This window comes from Capricornis sumatraensis, chromosome 2, assembly GCF_032405125.1.
Source record: "Capricornis sumatraensis isolate serow.1 chromosome 2, serow.2, whole genome shotgun sequence".
NCBI classification, from domain to species: Eukaryota; Metazoa; Chordata; class Mammalia; order Artiodactyla; family Bovidae; genus Capricornis; species Capricornis sumatraensis.
This window is the reverse complement of record NC_091070.1, coordinates 200,921,796-200,947,529: the sequence shown is the minus strand read 5'-3', so window position 1 is coordinate 200,947,529 and position 25,734 is coordinate 200,921,796. Positions and strand designations below refer to the sequence as shown.

The 25,734-nt window shown below is 38.7% G+C and overlaps 1 protein-coding gene across 3 annotated transcripts in view; it reads left to right on the top strand.

The window, feature by feature from the left end:
- Positions 1-25,734, top strand: part of MAST2 (microtubule associated serine/threonine kinase 2) — a 208,734-nt gene that overhangs the window by 14,949 nt on the left and 168,051 nt on the right. For all 3 annotated transcript variants that reach the window (XM_068963766.1, XM_068963764.1, XM_068963765.1), the window contains exons 2-3: positions 7,060-7,207; positions 10,433-10,575. In XM_068963766.1, the coding sequence (XP_068819867.1) occupies positions 7,060-7,207; positions 10,433-10,575 (291 nt within the window). The remainder of the gene's footprint in view (positions 1-7,059; positions 7,208-10,432; positions 10,576-25,734) is intronic.

Genomic DNA, 25,734 nt, shown 5'->3' with positions numbered 1-25,734 from the left:
TATTTTTGTCGAAAAGTAGAGATTTGAATATTGGCAACTCGGGAATACAGTGTTTCCCCTTTCCCCAGGTTTTGCTATTTTTTGAATATTGAAGGCTGTAGTTGTTCATGTGTCTAGTGAATTTTCCCAGCCTTTTATGTAGCAATTGTATTTCTTGCTGTGTGTGATACTGAAGTCTCTGTTCCTTAGCTTGTATTTTGATTAAGATTTTCTGGATTGCCAGGAGCTAAGCAAACAAACAAACATACAATCAATATGTTTGTTTTACAAACATACAAACAATCTGGTTTTTGCAGATTGACTTTTTGAGTCCTTCGGCCTTTAGCCAGACTTGTGTTGAGTCCAGGGATCAGCTTGAGATGAAAGCTTAAATTCTTTTCAGTCTTTCCTGAGCATGCATTTCACCCTGGGCGTTCTAATTTACTTTATATACACAGGTGTTTGTTACTACCCTAATTTCCCAAAGAAACTCACCCTTTTCCTGCCCAGATCTCAGGTAGTCAATTGTATGTCTCATTGTTAATCCTTTGCCCAGGTGGCTGTGGGTGTTTGGGTCATCTTACGGGGTTTTAAGCAGTGCTTGCTGCTTATCCACGTTGAGAAGATTCCAAGTTAGTTGAAATAGAGAGGAGTTCCTTGTGTCAGTCCTCCAGGTAGCCCCCAGGTGAGTTAGAACAGATGTAATAATGTACAAGTGAGATCTCCTCTTGTCCTTCTGGTACCAGGGGCCAGGGTCCCACTCTGGGATCCCAACTGATGTCTTCACGATTGCCTCCACATCAAGGAATGAGTAGGGTGAGGGCGAGTGAAAACGCCACAGAGCTTTCCCACCATTTTTAGGTTGACTTCTTGATTCAGTTCTCATGGTTGTTGTAAATCTTCCATTTCCCAGAGTCTGACAAAAGTGGTTCTGTCAGTTTCTGCCTGTTTTTCAGTGTTTCTCTGGGGTAATTTTAGGTTGGGAACTGTCTACTCCACCATTTTGCCTATGTTGTTTTTCACTTGATTTTAATTTTTATCTCCGTAATGATGAATGATGTTGAGAATGGTGTCATTTGCCATATTTGCTTTTTCTTTGCTGAAATGTCTATTAGGTTTCTTTCTTGCTTTTTTTTTTTAATTGGCTTGTTACTGAATGTTTTCTCAGATATGTTTTGCAAATATTTTTCCTCCTATGTGATTTGTTTTCACTTTTTAAACAGTATCTTTGGAAGAGTAGTTTTTAAATTTGATGATGTCTATAAATTTGTTCATTTTTAAACTTATGCTTTGTTGTGTTATCTAAGAATGCTATCTAACTCAAAGTATAAAAATTTTACTCTTGTATTTTCTTTTGAAGTTTTATACTTTTAGATTTTATAGTTAGATTTATAGTCCATTTAGAGTTATTTTTCATACATTGTCTTTGATATGCCTGAGGCATGGGTCAAAGTACTTTTTTATATTTTTTTTGTATATGCACATCAAGCAAAGGTTTTAATAGAGATTAAGAGAATGTACTTTGATTAGTGTGGCGCCTGAGTTTGACTCTTGGCAGGGTACGTCAGGAAGAATCCGTCACAGTATATGGACTTCTCTTCACCTATTAAATTACCATTCATATGGGATAAGACAACTTGTGTTGCAAGCCCAGGTTTTTAGCCTGATAGACAAGTTTTTAGTGTGTAGACTTCAGTTTTTTAGCTGTGAAGCCTTTGATTACATCTAATCCTATGATACTTACTCCTTGGAAGGAAAATTATGACCAACCTAGATAGCATATTGAAAAGCAGAGACATTACTTTGCCAACAAAGGTCCATCTAGTCAAGGCTATGGTTTTTCCTGTGGTCATGTATGGATGTGAGAGTTGGGCTTTGAAGAAAGCTGAGCGCCGAAGAATTGATGCTTTTGAACTGTGGTGTTGAAGACTCCTGAGAGTCCCTTGGACTACAAGGAGATCTAACCAGTCCATTCTGAAGGAGATCAGCTCTGGGTGTTCTTTGCAGGGAATGATGCTAAAGCTGAAGCTCCAGTACTTTGGCCACCTCATGTGAAGAGTTGACTCATTGGAAAAGACTCTGATGCTAGGAGGGATTGGGGGCAGGAGGAGAAGGGGACAAGAGAGAATGAGATGGTTGGATGGCATCACTGACTCGATGGACGTGAGTTTGAGTGAACTCCGGGAGTTGGTGATGGACTGGGAGGCCTGGCGTACTGCGATTCATGGGGTCACAAAGAGTCGGACACGACTGAGCGACTGAACTGAACTGAATCCTATCCTTGTGTGTTTGTGTTAGTCGCTTAGTCGTGTCTGAATCTTTGTGACCCCACAGACTGTTGCCCAACAGACTTCTCTGTCCATGGAATTCTCCAGGTGAGAATACTGGAGTGGATTGCCGCTCCCGTCTCCAGAAGAGCTTCCCGACCCAGGAATTGAACCCTGATCTCCTGCATCACAGGCAGATTCTTAACTGTTTGAGCTACAGGGAAGTCAAGGAAGGAAGTCCTATCCTTAAAGCATAATATAGTATAAACACAGCACTAGCCTTGTGTATAAAGTTAGCTTGAGATTTGCTTTAGTATTGTGGGGGACGGAGATAGTTCTGACCAAGGGAGGGAGGATTCTGTGAGGACTCAAGAGAAAGCAATAAGCTCTAGGGTTGGGAGGAGCATGTAGAGATTTTGTAGTCAGGCAATTTTCAACCTTTTATTTGATAGTTGAAATTTACATGTCATATAGTAGGTATGTTATTGTTACAGTGTTGCTACAATAGATAAATACAAATTATGTGTGATTTCTGGCATGCAAGCTGTAATTCTGCCTTTCAAAAAATCTCACGTAAGAAACAACATTGTAACATAAGTGAACCGATTTTATTGTAGTATTGACCAGGAACTTGCTTTCATTTAATTGAGAGTATACTGATTGAGTACTTTAAATCAATTTCAAGTAATTTGTGACACAATTCTCACAGTTGATCAACATGTGTGTGTGTTGGTGGAATCATACTGAAAGTTTTTGTTTAGTTTGGTGGTTCTCAAACTTTAGTGTGCTTTGGACTTACCTAGAAGGCCTGTTAAAACACAGATTGCTGGTCCCCTCCCTGAGATTTTCCATTTTAGTAGATCTGGCGTGGGACTCTAGAATTTGCATTTCTGACAAGTTCACTGCTGATGCTGATGTTCCTGGTCTGGGACCACATTTTCAGGATCACAGCTTAGGCCAACTTTCACCTTACTTTTTCAGTATTCTAGGGGCAGAGTTCGTCCTTTTTAAGATAGCCTATTCACTGTTAGGCAGTTCTTCCTATAATTAAACCTACTTCTCCTTTTGTTATTTTTGTCCAGTATTTCTAGTTCTGGCCTGTGAGGTAAGAAGTTTACTCTTCCTATAACAGAGGAGAAAGCCCTCATGTAGATGAAGAAAGTTATTCATGTCTCCTTTATTTAATTTCTTTCATGTTAAGCATTTATAGTTTCCTAATAATTATTGGAAGAATATTGTAATTTGTAGTTACGTTAATACTGCCATAAGAGTTTTTTATTTGTAACCTTGTTTCTCTTCCTGTATTTTCTGGGATACTATCCAGGCCAGAATCCTGGAAGTCATCCTAGGTTCCTTCCCCTCCTTAACTCCCTATTTTGCCGAAAAATCATTTGATTGTAGAAATGCTAGGAACCAGATAGAAATTTGATCGAGTTTAAGCAGAAGGGGGCAGCTTAAGGGTACAGTAATACGCTATTGAACCTGCAAAACATGTGATTTGACTGGATCTCTCATAAGCGACTAGAAATGGGAACTAGAAAATTGCAAGAAGTAAGTTAGTTTGGAAGGTATATTATAGAAAGGAAGTTCCTCTTCCCATGCCCCTTTTCTTTCTCTCTTAGACCATGTGTTTTATTTGCTTCATTCCCTTTTCTTGTCTTTTAATAAATTCTTCAGTAAATCCAATAATGTTCTACTGTTTTAAAAAGTTAAGTCTAACTACCATATGTACAATAGATGGCCAGTGGGAATTTGCTGTATGACCCAGGGAACTCATACCAGGGCTCCCTAACAGCCTAGAAGGGTGGGAAAGGCTGGGAGGTGGAGGGAGGTTCACGAAGGAGGGGACATGTATACCTATGGCTGATTCTTGTTGTGGTATGGCAGAAACCAACACAATATTGTGAAGCAGTTATTCTTCAATTAAAAATAAATAAATAAGTCCAGTCTAGCTAGCTGAGCAAGAGAAGCAAGGTACAGAATAGTTCATAAAGAGTGAACTATTTATGTACTCATCTCTGTTTGAAGCCTGGATAGTAATTATCCTGGGGAGATAGTGTAGTGACTGAAAGGGAGCACAGGGGGCTTTCTAGAAAGTGCTTGGTTATGTTTCTTTTTCAAAAATCTTGATGGTGGTTACATGGATATGTTTAACTTGCAAAAATTCTTTTAAGTTATATGCTTAGTTATATGTACATTTTTGAAATGAGTAATATACTAAAGTTAAAAGGATGTCCTGGTTTAAAAGTTAAATTTCATTTCCTCTTTAATCAACATTTCCTTCCCTTTGCAGAGTTTTGATGGGGAGACTTGGAATAAGAAGGTGCATAATCTGCTTTCATTTTTCCTCTCCGCTGGCTTCTTTTCTTTAGTATGCTATAGGGAATAGGGAGATTGAAAAGGATATGACTTTCTTTTACCTGATGCTGATCTAGTCCTGTTGGTTGCCAGTCCTTTTGTGCCTAAGACTAATTGTTCATCCATACAGTGAAGCAGGCATCCAAGTGCTGGCTGTCAGGTAGCTCATTTGTAAGTTATTTTGGGAGTATTTTCCTTTCCATTGCCTTCATGTAGGATATTCCTTCTCCTTGGTACCTGGTAAGGCCTCCTCACTTCCCTCCATCCACAGCTGCTTGCTGGAGTGCTGCCTTTATGAATGGCCAGCCCTTTTAGATGGGTTACCAGCGTTAGTGCCCAAACCCTGATTTCTTCATGGTTTCTACTTGATGCAGAAGTACTGTTTCATCCTTGTCACACCACTTGGTGGTAATATAGGCTGCTGCCATGATGCTTTCTCTTTTTGCATTGACTTCTTCCAATTCCCCTTTCTTCCTGCTCACTCCTGATGCAGTTGCCTGGACACATCAATTGCTTCAATGGTTGTTGTTGTTTAGTTGTGCTGCTGCTGCTGCTGCTAAGTCGCTTCAGTCATGTCCGACTCTGTGCGACCCCATAGATGGCAGCCCACTAGGCTCCTCTGTCCCTGGGATTCTCCAGGGAAGAATACTGGAGTGGGTTGCCATTTCCTTCTCCAATGAATGGAAGTGAAAAGTGAAAGTGAAGTTGCTCAGTCGTGCCCGGCTCTTAGTGACCCCATGGACTGCAGCCCACCAGGCTTCTCCGTCCATGGGATTTTCCAGGCAAGAGTACTGGAGTGGGTTGTCATTGCTCAGTTGTGTCCAACTCTTTGTGACCCCATGGACTACAGCACTCCAGGTCTCCCTGTCTCTCACCATCTCCTGGAGTTCACCCAAGTTCATGTCCATTGACTTGGTGATGCTATCCAATCTTATCCTCTGCTGCCCTCTTCTTTTGCCTTCAGTCTTTCCCAGCATCAGGGTCTTTTTCAATGCTACCAATAATGGTACGGTGCCTTACTATCCCCCATATTCTTTTATCCATTTACTATCAATATTAAAAATATTTTCTTCTCGGGACTTTCCTGGAGGTTCAGTGGTTGGGACTTTGCACTCTCACTGCTGAGGGCCCAGGTTCGATCCCTGGTCAGGGAACTAAAATCCTGCAAGCAGTGCCGTGTAACAAAAAACAAAACAACAACAACCAAGATAACAACTTTCCCCCCTTTCTCTTCAGCTGTTTTTCATCTTCACTCTTTTTATGCTGGAGTATTTGTAAATTATATTCTGGATAACCACTACCAACCAGTATTTGTGCTTTCCTGTGTGTGAACCCGCCTGTCACAGTATGTAAGACCAGAGGCTTTAAAAAAAATCTTTTCTCGAGGAGGTAGACGTTTCTCCGTTTCCTGTGGCTTTTAGTATTGCCCTGGTATCAGATATTTGTGTCTTGTTTTTAAAATGGCAGGTAATGTACATTTCAGTTATTTCTCCTTATGCTTCTCTTTTTTTTTTTTTTGTACTGTCCAAGTCAGATTGATGTGCTGCTTATCTCTGTTTGTTGTAGCTTCCTTCATTGAAATGTAAAAGATAGGCCTCACTTGCCTTTTTAAAAAATAATATTTTCTCATCTAATGCTGCTAATTAGGTGAGTGTTTGCTTTAGAATGTCTGCATCTTGATGCTTACTGGTGAGGAGGAAGTGGCATTGGGATGGAGTGGGATGGGCTAGACTAAAGGTAAAGGGAAGGCACTTCATACTGTCTGTGTTGCCTCCTTTATACTATTATACTTTTTCATTGAAAACATATATTTAGCTCCTATTATAGAAACATAAGGTCTTCCCTGGTGGCTCAGATGTGAAGAATCCTCCTGCAAAGTGGGAGACCTGGGTTCCATCCCTGGGTCAGGAAGATCCCCTGGAGGAGGGCCTGGCTACCCACTCCAGTATTCTTGCCTGGAGAATTATAAACATATGTATTATAGACATATAAAGAAGGCTCTGAGTTTTACTTCAGCATTAATTGAATGTTAGGGATATTTGTAACTTTGTGTGACAGGTATTTTATTATTTATGATTTTTTAAAAACTGAAATATGCTTTTCTTTATTGGATATACTGTGACTAAAAGGAGAAAAGTAAATAAGCTTAAGTAGACATGTACTCATTATGAATAATATATCCTGTCAAAGTGCCTTATTGTGTCACCTTGAAATCTCATCCCCTATTTTTCCTTTGGGATTTTGTAATCAATGTCTCACATCATTCATGGCATACTGAAACAGTTGTCACTAAGAAATTTGTTTCTGGCTTCAGCTATTCAATAGGAAATATAAAATGTTGGCAGTTTCTAACTGTAATGAATGTTGTAGAGATGTTTAAATATAAAGTTCTTGCACTTTCAGAAAAGACATTAAAGATTTATGTGTTTTACTTTTTTTCTTTTTTCCTTTGAAGGATGTGATAACTGGACGTAGTCCCCTGCTCTTCAGGAAGCTTAGTAATCCTGACATATTTTCATCCACTGGGAAAGCTAAACTTCAACGACAGCTTAGTCAGGATGACTGTAAGTTACGGAGAGGAAGCCTGGCCAGTTCTTTGTCAGGTAAGTATCTAATTTTTTTTTTTTTTTTTAAGAGTTTTGGGACTGTGTTGTCAATGTTTAAGGGTGTATTAACTTGGCATCCTGACAGCTTCTTCTGTGGTAATAGTCTTCTATAGAACACTTGTGAGTAATGCTGTCTTCCTTTCTTTGCTGTTTCCTCATGGCATCTCTGAATGCTAACCTCATGAACCTGCTAGATATTTTTTGATTGACCATTATTACTGGTTATTCCCTTTCAATATGATTTTTGCTCTGTGTTTATTTCTTCAGACTTCACAAACTTTGCTACTTCTCCTTTTCTTTTTTTTTCCTATTTCTGAAATCCATTCCGAAGGCCATAGTGTCTCCCTACCTCTTCCATAGAAAAGTTTTAAAAGATTCCAAAGGAAAAATTAATACAAGGAAGTCATGCCTAAATAGGAAGCAATTAAAACATGGTGTGGTTTTAAGCAGTGAATAGAGTATGAAAAAAGAATCTATTTGACTTAAGTTGAAGAAGGAAAAGGAGTCCTATTGCATTCCTTGGCCTATAGTGAACAGTATCAATTTCTTTTTACTTTTGTTCCTTTTCAGGGCTATTCCTTTGGTTTTCTCTTCTCACTCTTCTATTGAGACTTTTATTTTGGCTCTCTTGTTTTAATCACATAGAGCTGTTTCTTATTTGTTTCTTTTTCCATAGTGTTCTGCTCTTCTTTCAAGGATGTGTTTTATCTTCTCATTCCCTATGAGTAAATAGATTTTTACTCTTTTAATTAAAATTTTCTTGAAGTTTTCTTTTGTTTGGCTCAGCTGTGTCTTCACTGTGGCACACGGGGTCTTCTCTAGTTGCAGAGCGCAGGCTCTGCAGGGTGTGGGTTCTCTAGCTGTGGCATGGGCTTAGTTACCCTCTGGCATGTGGGATCCTAGTTCCCTGACCAGGAATCGAACCCAGGCCCCCTGTAGTGAGAGTGCTGAGTCCTAACCACTGGGCTGCCAGGGAATTCCCTCTTTATTCTCATTTAATGGAGTTTCCAGGGGGACAGAAGATACAAATATGTGGTCATTCAACCATCTTTAACTGGGAATATTTCTTAAAAATAGGCTCTTGAAATCATTGTAAGAATAATAATTAGAATTTTAAAGAAGTTTTTTTCCCCTGAGTTATTTGTTTACTAAAGGGCTAGTTGCTCCATTTGTTCATATTGTTCCTTTTGTTTTAAGCTATTTGTGTTCCTCAAATTCTTGACATTTCTTGGTAAGCTTCAGGCCCTTACTAGTGTATGGCCATATGGGTTTTGTCTGCTGTTGTGTAAGTCTCTTTCCCCATTAGGCACTTATTTTGAAGAGGGAGAGAATTGTGATACTAGCCTTTGGATATGTGGATGGGAAGTTAATAAACTAATTTTCCTTTAGGTTATATAGCTACTCATCTATCAGCAGATCGCCTGGAGATCTTGGCAACATTTGCAGAAGGAAGAAAAGAAACTAGGCAGGCTCTACTCCGGGCTTGTGGAGGTTTTCAGTAGAGAACCAGTATTATTTTTTGTGGAGGGTTTTATGGAACGACTTCTCATTAAAGCATGCATTTGAGAGCAGACTTGAGAGAGAGCTAGATTTTTTTTTTAAATTTTGTTTCTGATGAAAAATGTAAAATATGCCAGTTATAAAAAATTTGAGTGCAGTAACATGCTTCATGTTAAAGTTGAAAATCTTTACTTTTTTCTCTTTTCTCTCCCTCCAAACCATTTATATATACTCCATTATATTTAATATACATTTAAAATCTTATGTAAGTATATAAACTTTATTTTAAAAATAAAAATTAAGATCGTATGCTATATACTTCCTTTCTGCTATTTTCACTCAACTGAGAACATTGAACAGTTTCTCCTGACTGCAGTGTTGAGCTGCCTCATTATTTTTAATGGGTTCAGTATGTCATTATGTGGAGATATTATAATTTAATTTGTAGTGATCATTTATTTTATCCCCCATTTTATTATAGTGAGAGCATTGCTAGGGTTAACTTTCTGGTCTACTTTTGCATTCCTACAAATGGAATGCTATGTCCAGACTTACTCAAATTAAAATTATAATAGGTTTTGCTAAATTGCCCTCCAAATAAGTTCCATCACATTTTGTTTGCAGTAAAAGGGTATGTTACAGCGAAAACAAAACCCAGACCTACTTTTTGCTTATACCTCTTTATAAGAGTGGTTATTTCTGTGATGAATAGAATTTTGCAGGAAGAAGAAGAGTTTTTAAGTAAATTGGTGATCAAGTTAAAGCTAGGTGAATATGCAGGGTAGAATATTGAAGTTGAATGAGTGAATGGGTTTGGAAAAGGAGATGAGGCCAGGAAGATAATATGGATTTATGGAGGATCTTTTTAGAGTTTTAAAAGTGTAACTTAGGACTTCCCTGCCAGTCCAGTGGTTAAAGCTCTGTGCCTCCCCTGCAAGGGGTGTGGGTTCAGTCTCTGGTCAGGGAACTAAGATCTCGCATGCCACGTGGTGCTGCCAAATAAAAACAAAAAACCCTAAAAACAAAACTAAAAAAGCAACAAAAAGTGCGGCTTAATTCTTTAAACAGTAGAGAGTCATGAGAAGGGGATGACAAGACCATATTTGTTTTGATTAGATCACTAGCACCAATGTGAAGAATGGTGTGAGGGAAGGGGTTGGAATAGGACTTGAACCTCAGCTAGAAAGTCATTGCAGTTCTAGGTGCTCAGTCTTTATAAATGACTTTCTTGCAGTCTTTCAGTGGGATTAAGGCATTCAGTCAACCTGGACTGAACACATGGAATCTGGCAAGAGCAGCAGAGATTCAGTGTTTGTCTTCTGGAAACCTAAGGGCCAAACTTGTCTAGGAGAAGCTTTCAGCTCCACTCTTACCACACTGAGTTGATGAGAAACTAGGTAGGATGGAAGGGACTGGAAAACTCCTAGCCTTCTAGGTTGGGTGTTAGGTTGGAACAAGCCTGTTAGGTTGGAAGTTGGGCCCTGGCATGGTGGTGGATATTAAAGAGCATTAAGAAGCATCGACTCAGTTCAGTATTCCACTTGGATTTCTCACCACCGCCAACATAGGTGGAGTTTTTTAGAGGGCTACAGATCCTAAAATGGATGTGGAGGGGCTTCACTTTTCTTTGGATCAATGTACTTTTAATCCATTTGCTGTCATTGAATTTTTTTCATTTCGTTAATTAATAATTTGTTAATTTCCCAAACATTGTGTTTGAAGGTAAGCAGCTGCTCCCCTTGTCTGGCAGTGCACACAGCAGCGTGGGGCAGGTGACTTGGCAGTCTTCAGGAGAAGCGTCTAACCTGGTGCGGATGAGGAATCAGTCCCTCGGACAGTCTGCGCCTTCGCTTACTGCTGGGTTGGTAAGTGTTAGTACAGATGCTCCCTTGCTCTCTGAACAGATCCTTGATTGTCTTTTGTCATTACCACAGCTATTTTTTTTCCTTTAGAGTTTGGCTAGATTAATTTCTCAAAGCAAACAATGGAAAAGAATGGAATTTTATAGAGTATATTCTGAATGTGCTCTCATGCTGTCACTGGTACTGACTATGTAATGAGAGTCAATAAAAAGATTCAGTATGATTTTAACTTTAATGAATAAATTTCCTGAGAAAGAGCTTTCTTATGGAAATGATTCTAAATCTTGTGAAGTTGTGTTGCTTCCGTATATAGCTCTGTGGTATACATATTTAGTACGTGTGGATAGGGAACATGTTTTGCACAGAGTAGGCACTTCAGTATATATTAGGTGAAAGAATGAGCTTCTTCTTTGTCTAGCTTTGTATAGTAGACAAGACCTAACAGGTTAAGCTGTATAGTCTGGGCCAGTTGTTTTCTTGCCTGTTGTTGCGTCTTGTACCCTTTTACCCTCAGTGGCCCTGCCTCTTTACTTAGGGAATCCGTTGACTTTCTATTGATCTCAACCCTCTTTCCTCTATCTGTAAGACAAGGCAGACTAGTAATTTGCAGGATATGATAACAGAAGCATGTTCCCATTAAGATGAGTTCATCTACTCTTTGGGACCATAAAGCTTTTGGGTTGGCCTATAGGGAGTAGAAAGCTTTGTTCATTTGTTCATCCAAGAAAATGGGGATAGGGGAAGAAGTCTTCTTATAGCAGTGGGAAGTTAGTTTTTGGATCAAAAGATTTCTTGATATGACCTGAGGTTTGTGATTTTAGGCTATAGAGATAATTGGCATCATTTGTGGAACTTCCCCAACTTTTTATTTTGAAAATATCAAACTTACATAAAAATGGAAAGAATGGCAATTAAACTTGCTTAGATTGACCAATTTGGTTGTAACTTTATATTTTGTCACTTTTGTTTTATCTGTGTGTATATGTATATATTTTTTCCCTGAATATTTCAAAGCAAGTAACAAACATTATGCTATCTCACCCTCAAGTATTTTTCCTAAGATCAAGGGAGAGTCTCCTAAATAACCACAATATATAACGGACCCTTGAACAACAGGGAGTTGAACTGAGTGGGCCTAATTATATATGGATTTTTTTCCCATTAATACTACCAGATCCGTGGTTGGTTGAATCCTGGAATGCAGAACTGTGGATAGGGAGGACCAGCTGTAAATTTATACTTGGATTTTCCACTGCATGGGGTTGAGGAGGGATTGGGAGATGTCAGCACCTCCAACCCTTGTGTTGTTCAAGAGTCATCTATATTACCAGATCCGAGAAGTTTAACATAAGTTTAATTTTAAAAAATTCAGATTTCTCTACTTGTTTTCAACATGTCTTTTAAAGCCCCACCTCTCTCCTCTTTTAACCTCTGAAACTTAAAAAAATCCATGCACCATCATAGAGATTTTGATCCAGTGGGTTTGGAGTGGTCCCAGGCATCCGTATTTGCCTTAAATGCACTCTTTTGAGAACTGCTGCCATTAAGGTAAAGCTGAATGTTTCATTTTAAGGTGGTTTGTTGCAGAGGAAATTACTGGACTGAGTTTGCTGAATTCCTAGCCTAACAATTGAAGTAGAATATTCCTGAATTAATTTTTTTTTTAAAAAGCTTATTGAAATATAATTCACACATTATAAAATTACTCATTTAAACCGTACAATTCAGTGATTTTTAGTATATTCATAGATGCAGCCATCACTGGAGTCAGTTTTAGAATATTTTCATCATATCAGGAAGAATTCTTAGACCCTTTAGCTATCATCTTATTTTCATCTCTCTCTAGCCCTCAGTTCAGTCCAGTTCAGTCGCTCAGTTGTGTCCGACTCTCTGTGACCCCATGAATCGCAGCACACCAGGCCTCCCTGTCCATCACCAACTCCCGGAGTTCACTCAGACTCACGTCTATCGAGTCAGTGATGCCATCCAGCCATCTCATCCTCTGTCATCCCCTTCTCCTCCTGCCCGCAATCCCTCCCATCATCAAAGTCTTTTCCAGTGAGTCAACTCTTCGCATGAGGTGGCCAAAGCCCTATGTAACCACTAATATACTTTCTGCCTGCATAGATTTACCTATTCTGTCCATTTCATATAAATTGAATCCTATAATATGTGGCCTTTTGTAATTGGCTTCTTCCATTAAAATGATGTTTTTAAGGTTCCTCCATTGTGTAGCATGTATTAGTATGTCATTCCTTTTTACCACTGAAAAATATTCCATTGTATGAATATACCATATTTTATCTGTTTGTCAGTTGATTGACATTTGGGTTGTTTTTTCCTTTAGACTATTAAGAATAATGAACATTTGTTTACAGTGTTCATATGGACAGTTTTCGTTTTTCTTGGGAGTGGAATTACTCGGTCTTATGATGACTGTTTAAATGCAGCAGTGTTTGATAAACTGCGGTGTACGATGATTTTGGTTTCTTCACATCTTCATCAGCATTTGTTATTGTCGTCTTGATTTTAGTCATCCTAGTGGTTCTGAAGTGATATCTGTGGTTTTGATTGGTGTTTTCCTAATGACAGTAAGCATCCTTTTATGTGATTATCAGCCCTTTGTATATCTTCTTTGAAGAAATGTCTATTCAGACTCTTTGCTCATTTTAAAAATTGGGTTATTTGTCTTTTTATGGGTGTGTAAAATAATTATTTCTCTAGAACTGAATCTAGTTATGTCTTTCTTCCCAGGGATCTGCCTTTTATTTCCTCTTGTGCTTTTCTTCCTCAACAATTTACTTACTTATGGTAACCTCAGGTTAGTTCCTCCTTTTCCATTCTTGTAATCAAGGATTTCCAGTTGAATATTTTATGTTTGATGGCACATTTGATAGTTAGTGTTGAATACTTTCCTTGCTTTGACTTACTGTACACTGAATATACCTTGATGCCACCCCAGCTTCTGTGGCATTTCTAAAAAAGTCTGTCTTATAATGTTTTCTTGTTGTTAATAGAATTATGGCCAGATACAGCCCACAGACCCATATACAGTCCACAGACCCAGCCTCCAGAGAATTTTTGGGTCTACAAGATTCACATATAACAAAAAACCAATTTAAAAGTAATAAGACAACATTTAATAGAATAAGGAACTAAGGGGACAGGAATTGTTCTGGGTGTAATGATTGGGGAGATAATTTGCAAGAGGTTACATTTGACCAGAGTCTGGAGAACGATTAGCCAAAAGCCTGAGTGTAGCAACTATTTTCATTTTGAGGCCATCTGGGTGATTGTGTTTGTGAGGAGATTTTTGGACTTCTCCCTCATTTCCTAGTATCTATTGAGAGGATTTCTCTGAATGTCCATTTTCCCTGTATATGTAGAAACTATGATTCCAATTAGTGGTTTCCAAAGCATGTATAAAAAGAATCATCCAATCATATTACTATATTGTATGTTCCTAGGCATAGGGAAAAACTTAGATGGCATCTTGTCCAAGATTAGTTATTCATCTTAAAATATTTATATGGTTTGATCCCTTGTTTGGGAAGATTCCTTAGAGAAGAAAATGGGCAACTCACTCCAGTATTCTTGCCTGAAAAATCCCATAGACAGAGGAACCTGATGGGCTACAGACCATGGGTTGCAAAGATTCAGACACGACTGAGTGTGGCACATATTTGTTCAGGAACCGTTGACCAAAACCTCCTACCTAGGGCAGGCACAATGATATGTGCTTGCCTGAATTGTCTCACAACTGGAGGTTCCCATAAAGAACTCAGTGCTGCTCCCCAAAACCAACCTGGAGAATTTGGGAGGGCCAAAAGGAGGAGGGAGGAGATGGTGTGTCCTGCCAACTGTCCAGAAGCCCTCACACTGAAATTCATCTTGGCTGAGAGATGCACAGGCCACCAGGAAGGACTCTGAGTCAGATGAAGTTTGGGCCAAGCAAGAGGATTGGCCGGAGACAACCCGGAAACTAATCCTGTTACTGCAAAACCTGAGACTGCGAGCCATGTGGCAGAGCAGTTCTCCTGGGTTCCCTTACCCTGCTGCTCTCCACCTGGGTGTTCATTCCCAATGAAGTTTTTTGCTTTTTGCCAGCATGTGTCTCCTTGGACAGTTCATTGCCAAGTGTTGGACAAGAGCCCCACTCTTGGGCCCTGGAAGGGGTCTACCTTCCTACTATATATATATATATATCCTTATATACTATAAATTATATGACACATATATCTTATATAACATATGATATATAACATATATATATAACATATAACATATATATAAGAATATATATATAATCTTTAAAGTAAGGTTAATTTCTGCTTTGCTTTCTCATTAATATGCCGAGAAGTATCTGCAACTTTGATCTTTGTCTAAGACATACTCATCTGTTTATTCTGCCTCTGTGTTCCCCTAAACCAGTTCTTCAGTTGTTAACTAGCACCATGACCCGCCTTCCCTGCCCCGATAGCCCAAAACCAGAGTCCTGGAAGTCTATTTTGACTCTTCCTTTCCCTTACTCTCCCCACTCCAATCACCCAATGAATCCTAGTTCCAAACATTTCTAACATGTCTACCTTTTTTCACCTTAGACTTTTTTCACCAGTCTAAGCCACATCTGCAATCTCTTTGATCATTGCTGGGATCTCATTACTGTTAATTCATTCTTCCTTTCTAATCACTCTCCACTCTAAAGTCTATTCTTTCAAAAACAAAATCTGATCTTGTCTATTCTTTTTTCTTTTAGTTTTACCTTCTAAATTTTCATTTGGTTAAAATTTATCCAGCATCAATGTTTAAAATGTTTCCATAGCTTCCTGTAACAATTATCATAAAATACAATAATCAGTAATTATTGAGTGGATGAATTTTCATTCAGTTCGGTTCAGTTGCTCAGTTGTGTCCAACTCCTTGTGACCCCGTGAATTGCAGCACGCCAGGCCTCCCTGTTCATCATCATCTCCCGGAGTTCACTCAGACTCACATCCATCAAGTCAGTGATGCCATCCAGCCATCTCATCCTCTGTTGTCCCCTTCTCCTCCTGCCCCCAATCCCTCCCAGCATCAGAGGCTTTTCCAATGAGTCAACTCTTCGCATGAGGTGGCCAAAGTACTGGAGTTTCAGGTTTAGCATCATTCCTTCCAAAGAAATCCCAGGGTTGATCTCCTTCAGAATGGACTGGTTGGATCTCCTTGCAGTCCAAGGGACTCTCAAGAGTCTTCTCCAACACCACACTTCAAAAGCATCGATTCTTCGGTGCTCAGCTTTCTTCACAGTCCAACTCTCACATCCATACATGACCACTGGCAAAACCATAGCCTTGACTAGACGGACCTTAGTCGGCAAAGTAATGTCTCTGCTTTTGAATATGCTGTCTAGGTTGGTCATAACTTTTCTTCCAAGGAGTAAGTGTCTTTTAATTTCATGGCTGCAGTCACCATCTGCAGTGATTTTGGAGCCCAAAAAAATAAAGTCTGACACTGTTTCTACTGTTTCCCCATCTATTTCCCATGAAGTGATGGGACCAGATGCCATGATCTTCGTTTTCTGAATGTTGAGCTTTAAGCCAACTTTTTCACTCTCCTCTTTCACTTTCATCAAGAGGCTTTTTAGTTCCTCTTCACTTTCTGCCGTAAGGGTGGCGTCATCTGCATATCTGAGGTTATTGATATTTCTCCCGGCAATCTTGATTCCATCTTGTGCTTCTTCCAGCCCAGGGTTTCTCATGATGTACTCTGCATATAAGTTAAGTAAGCAGGGTGACAGTATACAGCCTTGACGCACTCCTTTTCCTATTTGGAACCAGTCTGTTGTTCCATGTCCAGTTCTAACTGTTGCTTCCTGACCTGCATATAGGTTTCTCAAGAGGCAGGTCAGGTGCTCTGGTATTCCCATCTCTTTCAGAATTGTCCACAGTTTATTGTGATCCACACAGCCAAAAGCTTTGGCATAGTCAATAAAGCAGAAATAGATGTTTTTCTGGAACTCTCTTGCTTTTTTGATGATCCAGCAGATGTTGGCAGTTTGATTTCTGGCATTAGCAAATTGTCAATGAGAAATTGAGACCACAGATGGAAAGATGAGGCTTGGATGATTTTTCTCTGAAATCAGCCTATTGGTTTCAAGTAATTTATACTGAGGTTGACCTAACCCATGAAGAGTGCCAAACATTCAGATTTTAATAGAAGGGCTATACATACCAGGAATCTCTTAATTGATAGCGTTTGACTAATTCTTTCTTTATTGGCAGACATGACCTTCTCAGGACTGACGCATGCGTGCCAAGTTGCTCAGTCGTGTCTGACTCTTTGCGACCCCATGAACTGTAGCCTTTTAGGCTCCTCTTTCCATGGAATTCTCCAGGCAAGAATACTGGAGTGGGTTGCCATATCTTTCTCCAGGGAATCTTCCCCACCCGCAGATCGAACCCACGTCTCTTGCATCTCCTGCATTAGCAAGCGAACTCTTTACCAACTGTGGTTATAGGAATTGTCATTTACAAAGAATGGCTCTTTCCATCATCGTGTTCCTAGTTGACATGTAACGTTGTACCTGGTACATAGTAGGCAATGTATAATTACTCACTGAAGGAGTAAAGGACTTTTGGAATACCTTTGCTAATATTACTGCTGGTTGGATTAACACTTGTTTGAAATATAATGTCCACAAAAGAAGGTTGATTTAATGTGTTGGTACCAGCCTGAAATGATGTCGCACAGACCTCTATTCTTGTCCTTGTCCTAATTGCCATTTTAATCAATTTCTTGGATAAAGACACTGAAGAAATTACTTATTACATATGCTGATGCCACATTTCCGTTGTTGAATGTTAAATTCAGTTAGAGCCTCACAAACAAATGACGGTTCAAGAAGAACCAACACAATGAGATTTAACAGAGAAAAGTCACCTTTGAAAAGCCAAGCTCAGCACTGGATTAAAGGACTTACCTGGTGGTACATTGAGTAGGAATCTGCCTAATGCAGGGGACATGGATTCGATCTCTGGTCTGAGAAGATTCCACATGCTATGGGCAACTAAAGCCTGTGTGCCACAATTACTGAGCCCACGCTCCAGCTGCAATTGCTGGAGCTTGTGTGCTCTAGAGCCCATGAGCCACAACTAATGAGCCTCTGGTCCACAACTACTGAAGCCCACATGTCCTAGAGCCCACAAGCCACAACTGCTGAATCCTTACAGTGGAAGCATGGAATTCTAACCATTGGACAGCCAGGGAATTTCCTATTATTGTTTTTATTTATTTATTCGGTTGCATTGGGTTTTAGTTGTAGTGCGTGAGCTTGGTGGTTGCAGCCCAACTAAGCATGGGCTAGGTTGCCTCTCGGCATGTGGGATCTTTGTTCCCAACCCATGATCAAAACTGGATCTCCTGACTTGGAAGGTGGATTCTTAACCACTGGATCACCAGGAAAGTCCCTGTTATTGTATTCTTAACCTAGTGTTTCAGACCTTTTTTGAGGTGACATAATTGGGGTATGCTTTTGAGGTAACTGAGAATCCAAGGGACTTCCCTGGTGGTCCAGTGGTTAAGACTCTGGGCTTCAGTGCAGGGTTCAGTCCCCTGTCAGGTAAGTAAAATCCCAGATGCTTCATGGTGTGGCCTAAAAAAGCAATCCAAGATACTCCTTATAACCTTTGTCCGTGTTTCTCAACTCGTATGATTATTCTTTAATTTTCACACATGGCTTCAAAGAGAAATACCATAGTTTTCAGAGCTGTATATGGTTGTGTCACCACCACCACCAAAATCATGATACAGATAAAGAAAATCATGGTATGGACATTTCTGTCACCCTGAAATGTTCCCTTGTGTCGTCCCTTTACAATCAATTCTTTCCCCTGCCAGCCCTTGGCAAACACTAACCTGCTTTCTGTCACTGTGATTTTTTTTTTTTTGGTCTTTTCAAGAATTTCTTGTAAATGGAATCATACAGCATGTGATCTTTTGTGTTTGACGTCTTTCACTTACCATAATGGTTTTGAGATTCATCCACATTGTTTTTGAGCATTGGTAGTTCCTTTTTATTGATGAAACAATTCCTTGGTCTGGGTATATCAGACTTTGTTTATTCACCAGTTGATGATCATTTGGATTGTTTCTTGTTTTTTGCCTGTTGTGGAGAAAACTGCTATGAAAGTTTGTGTACAAGTATTTATGTGGACTTATGCTTTCATTTCTGCTGGAAAAATACCTATGAATGAGATTCCTGGAATATATGTCAAGTGTATGGTATATGTTTATCTAGATGAGAAACTGGCATTTTTGCATTCCCACCAGCAGTTGTTCCACATCCTTTTCAGTACTGAGTATTGTCATTTTAATTTTAGCCATTCTAATGTGTGCGTAGGGGTATCTCATTGTGGTTTTAATTTGCATATCCCTGATGACCAGTGAGGCTGAAAAGCAATTCAGCCTCATTAGTCATCAGGGATATATATATATATACTTTTTTTTAAATAAATTAAGTTTTTATTCAAAATTAAAAGCAGAATTTTAAAGAAACTTTTATAAATTACATAAAAGAAAGTTAAGAGGGACAATCACAAGTCTGCAAAAATAATTACAAAAGTATCTAAGGCAAAAAAAAAGAACCAGTATCTAAGGCAGCATGAATACAGACCATGTCACAGCATGGTGACCTAACTGTGATATAAATAAGACGTAACTAACATTTGTACCAAGACCAGAATTTTTTAAAAAAGCAAAACATAACTTGAGAAGCTTAGTTCTGCATTGAGCTTCACTCAGATCCTTAATGGGTTTACACTATGTCATTGTTTTAAACACATCATGTCAAACTATAAATTACATAGATGTGATTGTTTGAATTACTTGTTCAGATCTTCTGTCCTTTAAAAATTTTAGGTTGTTTGTCTTCTTATTATTGAATGGTATGAGTTCTTTGTATATTCTGGATACAAATTATTTATCAGTTCAGTTCAGTTCAGTCTCTCAGTGGTGTCCGTCTCTTTGCAACCCCATGAACCGCAGCATACCAGGCCTCCCTATCATCAACTCCTGGAGTCCACCCAAATCCATGTCCATTGAGTTGGTGATGCCATCCAACCATCTCATCCTCTGTCATCCCCTTCTCCTCCTACCCTCAATCTTTCCCAGCATCAAGGTCTTTTCAAATGAGTCAGCTCTTTGCATCAGGTGGCCAAAGTATTGGAGTTTCAGCTTCAGCATCAGTACTTCCAGTGAATATTCAGGACTAATTTCCTTTAGGATGGACTGACTGGTTGGGTCTGTTTGCAGTCCAAGGGACTCTCAAGAGTCTTCTCCAACACCACAGTTCAAAAGCATCAATTTTTTGGCACTCAGCTTTCTTTATAGTCAAACTCTCACATCCATACATGACCACTGGAAAAACCATAGCCTTGACTAGACAGACCTTTGTTGACAAAGTAACGTCTCTGCTTTTTAATACGCTGTCTAGGTTAGTCATAACTTTCCTTCGAAGGAGTAAGCGTCTTTTAATTTCATGGCTGCAGTCACCATCTGCAGTGATTTTGGAGCCCAAAAAAATAAAGTCAGCCACTGTTTCCACTGTTTCCTCATCTATTTTCCATGAAGTGATGGGACCAGATGCCATGATCTTCGTTTTCTGAATATTGAGCTTTAAGCCAACTTTTTCACTCTCTTCTTTCACCTTCATCAAGAGGCTCTTTAGTTCTTCTTCACTTTCTGCCATATGCTAAGTATTTCTCCCTGTCTGTGGTTTATATTTTCATTTTCTTATCACTGTTTTATACAAAAATCTATATATAAAAATAGGCAAAGATCAGCTGTATTTCTCTAACACAATGAAATTGAAATTGCTATTTATAATTGCTTACAAATGAAATAAAGAGAAATTTTGAAAAGTTATTTGCAAGACCAGTACATTTTATTTTTTTTAAGACCAGTATATTTTAAAGTACAAAACATTACTGAGAGAATTTTAAAAAGACTTAAATGATTGGAAAATATATGTTTATGGATTGGAAGACTCAGTGTCATTAAGATGTAATTCTCTTATTGATCTATAAATTCAGTGCACTTCCAATCAAAACCCAAGCAGTATTTTTCAGAAATTGACAACATGATTTCACATTTATATTGAAATGGAAAGGGCCTAAAATAACCGAAACAATATTAAAAAAGAAGACCAGAGTTGAAGGAATCATCCCACCTGATTTTATGAATCTCTATAAAGGAGATCAGTCATGGGTGTTCATCATTGGAAGGACTGATGTTGAAGCTGAAACTCCAATAGTTTGGCCAGCTGATGCAAAGAGCTGACTCATTTGAAAGGACCCTGATGCTGGGAAAGATTGAGGGTAGGAGGAGAAGGGGATGACAGAGGATGAGATGGTTGGATGGCATCACCGACTCAATGGACATGGGTTTGGGTGGACTCCGGGAGTTGGTGATGGACAGGGAGGCCTGGCGTGTTGTGGTTCATGGGTTACAAAGAGTCGGACACGACTGAACGACTGAACTGAACTGAAAGGTACACTAATCGACATTGTGATCTTGGTATAAAGATAAACACACAAATCACTGAAACAGAATTGAAAATGTAGAAATAGACAAATATGCAGGGTAATTTAATAGTAAAAGATAGTCATTCCAACAAATGGTGGTAGAACAGTTTACATGCGGAAACAAAATGCACCTTGATCCTTACCCCATGCTATATATAAAAATTAAGTTGAAGTGGGTAATTGACAGTTGTAAGAGCTGAAGTTATAAAGCGTATAAAGGAAAACAGGAGAAAGTCTGTGATTTGGGATGAGGCAAAGGTTTCTCAGGGCACAAAAAGCACAAGCCATAAGAAGGAAAAAGTGTGATTTTATCAAGTAGTATAAAATATTGAAGTGTTCAATGTATTAAGAATTGTAGGAGTACATGTTTTAAAATTGCATTCACTGCCTATTAATTGAGAATCCCTCTCCTTCCACTCTTGGTTTCTTTCTTTTTTGTAAGAGGAATGTGTTTCTGATGCCACCTAGTGTCTTTTCAAAGGTATGAGAATAAGGTTTCATCAGTTCAGTTCAGTCGCTCAGTCGTGTCCAACTCTTTGCGACCCCATGAACCACAGCACGCCAGGCCTCAGTATTCATCACCAACTCCCAGAGTTTACCCAAACTCATGTCCATCAAGTCCGATGCCATTCAACCATCTCATCCTCTGTCATCCCCTTCTCCTCCTGCCCTCAGTCTTTCCCAGCATCAGAGTCTCTTCCAGCTCTTCGCATCAGGTGGCCAAAGTATTGGGAGTTTCAGCTTCAACATCAGTCCTTCCAATGAATACCCCGGACTGATCTCCTTTAGGATGGACTGGTTGGACCTCCATAAGACCTTTTAAAATAAAAGCTGGGAAACTTTCATGAGATTTCAACAGAATATTAGCAGTCTGATTGCTTGTTCTCAAGAATATTTTTGAGAAGCCAAAGAATAGGCTAATTATCTTACCTGAACAAATTTTGAGCTGAATTTTATAAACATTTTTATATCTTTGTGATAATTTGTAAAGAATGTAAGATGTACAACTTCAAAAATAGTGGTTTCCATATTTAAAAAAAGCATTTAAAATTTAAAAAATTTTAGATAAATTAGTTAATTCATTAGGACTATTGGAAGACATCTTATTGAATTTATTAAGAGTTAGAATTAATGACAGTGTTTATGCAAGTATTTCATAAAGAAAAAAGGATTATTAAATCACCAGTTAAAAGTTATAGCTACAGATTTTGTTCTGTTTTGTTTTTGTTTTAAATTTTTTACAGAAAGTCTTTTAAATTGTACCATTAATGCTGTGTATTGCTGTGTATAAGTGTAACAGTGCTGAGGAAAGATTGAAAGGTGTTGATATTGGTACATTCTGTCATGTAAAGAAAATAGAATTACTGGAGATATTTGAATGGGAGTAGGCTTCCCTGGTGGCTCAGACAGTAAAGAATCTGCCTACAATGCGGGGGATGTGGGTTTGATCCCTGGGTCTGGGGAAGATCCCTGGGTTGGGAATATCCCTTGGAGAAGGGAATAGGGAATGGCAGCCCACTCCAGTATTCTTACCTGGAGAATTCTGTGGAGAGAGGAGCTTGGCAGGCTACAGTTCGTGGGGTCTCAACAAGTTGGACATGACTGAGTGACTAACACACACATACGCACATTTGAGTTGGGGTAGAGAACTAATCTTTACTAGACCTTATACTTGGATTCTTTTACATATGTTATCCTTTATTTTCTCTGGAACATAATTTTCTTCTTGTAAGGTAGACATAGTTACCTTATTTTATAGGTGAGGAAATTCAGACCTGCAGAGAGATATAAATATTTGTGGAATGGACAAATAAATGAGGTACCCACTATGTATCACCACTGTACTGGATGCTGGTAATTCAACAGTGAACAATACAAAGTAAAGTACTTTGCTGTAGGCTAGTGGGTGAATATTAGAATAGGGATTCAAAACTGGGTCTGACTCTGAGGTCTGTTTCAAGACTTGTAGGTAAGTAGAGAGGAAAGTCTTCAGCAAGTTGGAAAATTTGAATTGCATTTGTTTGCTTTGACTTGATACTCTATTTTCTCAACTATTCAGATACTGAAGATTTTAATCAGGATTACATATAGGTAAAATTTTACTTGATTTTGATTACATAAAAATTTATCTTTTAAGTTAAAAAGACTTTCTCTTCTTTGGAGTATGCAAATGAAGTTGAAAATATGTTTAATTTTATTCTCCATAAAATGGTTCTGGCTGGAAAAGGAACAGACAAATTATAATAAAGAGATATAGGCAAGAAGTGAAATGGCAATATATACATAGCGCCTTTTCCTTGATAATAACCTGGTGCTGCTACCAACCCTAGGCCTGAAAGGGTGAGGGGAGGAAGTGACCCTTGGAACTTGGAGACAGAGGAGGCTGTGTACAGAGATGACCTGACAGCATGACTTGTCATTGTATGATACAGCCTAACACAACCCTGCGGTGACTAACCCTGGAGAAAAGTCTCTGCCACTCTCTCCCTTACCATCTGTTCTCTCTCCCATCTGCTGGTGCTACCTGTTGGCTGAACCCATTTGAATGAAGAGGGCAAGGGACGTGGTTCGTAACGAGCCTGCATTTGGGGTACAGTGAATGATCTGGAGCGACAAATGGATGGTATCTTGTACATCTTGCAAATATTTTAAACGATGAGCCTATTTATAATTTTGACTATGAATTATGTTAAGTTATATTACAGTTTTATTCAAAGCACTGCTAATTTTCTTTTTGGTAAACCTTTTTTTGAGTGTGTCTTCATCCCAGAAACCTTCTCTTGTAGTTCAGAAATTCTGTCATTATACAGTTCTCTCTGGTTCATTAAAATAAATGTAAATGTAGCATTTACTCTGCCTTAAATTTGTGTGTGTAAAAACTTAAGTTCTTTAAAAAAAATAGCAAATAGCAGTTATTTTGTAAACTTTTCATAAATTCTGTTTTCAAATGGGAAATCAAAGTACTTGATATGTTTCTTGGATTCTTATTTGGAATATATTGTTCCCCTTGCCTAGACTGTTCAGTCAACTTCTGCGCATCTTTTAAGATTCAGTTCAATGATTCCCTCTATTCTGAAGACTTTTGTGACTCCCCCATCCTGAACAGAGTTTTTAAACTTTATTTTTAGCACAGTTAAACCTTATACAACCTTTCTTTCTCTATATAGGTGGTAGGCTCCAAGAATGTGAATGAAGATTGAGAGTGGTTAAACTAGTTGCCACCGATAGAAGATATATTGCTTTGTACAGATTGCTTTACTTTCCTGTAATGCTTTTTCTTTGTAAAATGGGAATAAAAAAAAATCTAAAATAGTTATTCTTTTTTTGTCTTAAATGAATTTGTAGATGTAAAGTTTAGAACAATGCTTGGTACATAGTAAACTCTAGGAGACATTAGATAATGATATGATTATTGTTTAAATCTTCTCTCACCTGATAGTCTTTACGTGCATGTTTCTCTTTACACTTGGATTCCAGACCATCGCACAATGCATAGCACGTAGTGGGTTCCTGTAAACGTTTGCACAGTGAATTGGTTTTGAGTATTCTGATATTCTTATTGTATTAAACACTTAATTTCTAAAATTGTGAATAGTTGTTTTACTGAAAGCGTTAATGAAGATTACTTTCAACATCCTTCTCTCCATGAACATGCCTCTTTATTTTTCTTTCCTCAGGGTTAACATTTGTAAATATTTGCTGGGAATCTTGGTAGAAGATTCCATCTATCACTAGATTCTATGTAGTTTTGAAATTTATTTTGTCTGTGCTGGGTCTTCATCGCTGTGCACAGGCTTTTCTCTGGTTGTGGCAAGCGGGAGCTTCTTGCTAGTGGTGCCCAGGCTTCTCGTGGTGGTGGCTTCTCTCTGTTGCAAAGCTCAGGCTCTATGGCATGTAGGCTTCAGTGGCTGTGGCACTCAGGCTTAGTTGTTCTGCAGCATGTGGGATCCTCCTGAACCAGGGATTAAACCTGTGTTTCCTGCATCGGCAGGCAGATTGTTAACCACTGGATCACCAGGGAAGTTGGATTATAAACTTTTTGATAGCAAGGTTAGTTTCTTAAAAATTTCCTTCCATTCACTGCCTCTTGCAACAGCCATCTAACATAATATTTGCTGTTTATCTGTAGTAGTTGAGTCAACAAACGTCAGGTGAAATGAGTTTTTCTAAACATTATCTGCTTATGGTGTATAACTCAGGTCTTTTTGTGGTATATAACTCACAGCTTCCAAGTGAGTTGTCATGCTGCATTTTTGCAATGTGTCTTTTCTCATCTGTAGAATATCTAGAGTACAAAACTGGTTCAAGAGTGTGCAGACTGGTGGCCTTGAAAGAGAGGAATGTTAAGAAAGAGTAGTGTGCTGTGCAGAAAAGAGTTAATAAGGCCTGAGACTGCTGTCCTTAAAAAGGCATCCAAGATTGGCCCTCGGTTAGCATCTGGAAACGCATGGTAAACTGCTTCTTACACTGATAAAGTTTTCCTAAAATGATAAGAGTGACTGGCTGTGTTTGAACTATCCAAAGAATGTGAGTATCTGTTTTCCTGGAGGCCTGGAATTTTGGTATGCAGTAAGCAGAGTGTACCTACGTAACCAGCTCCAGT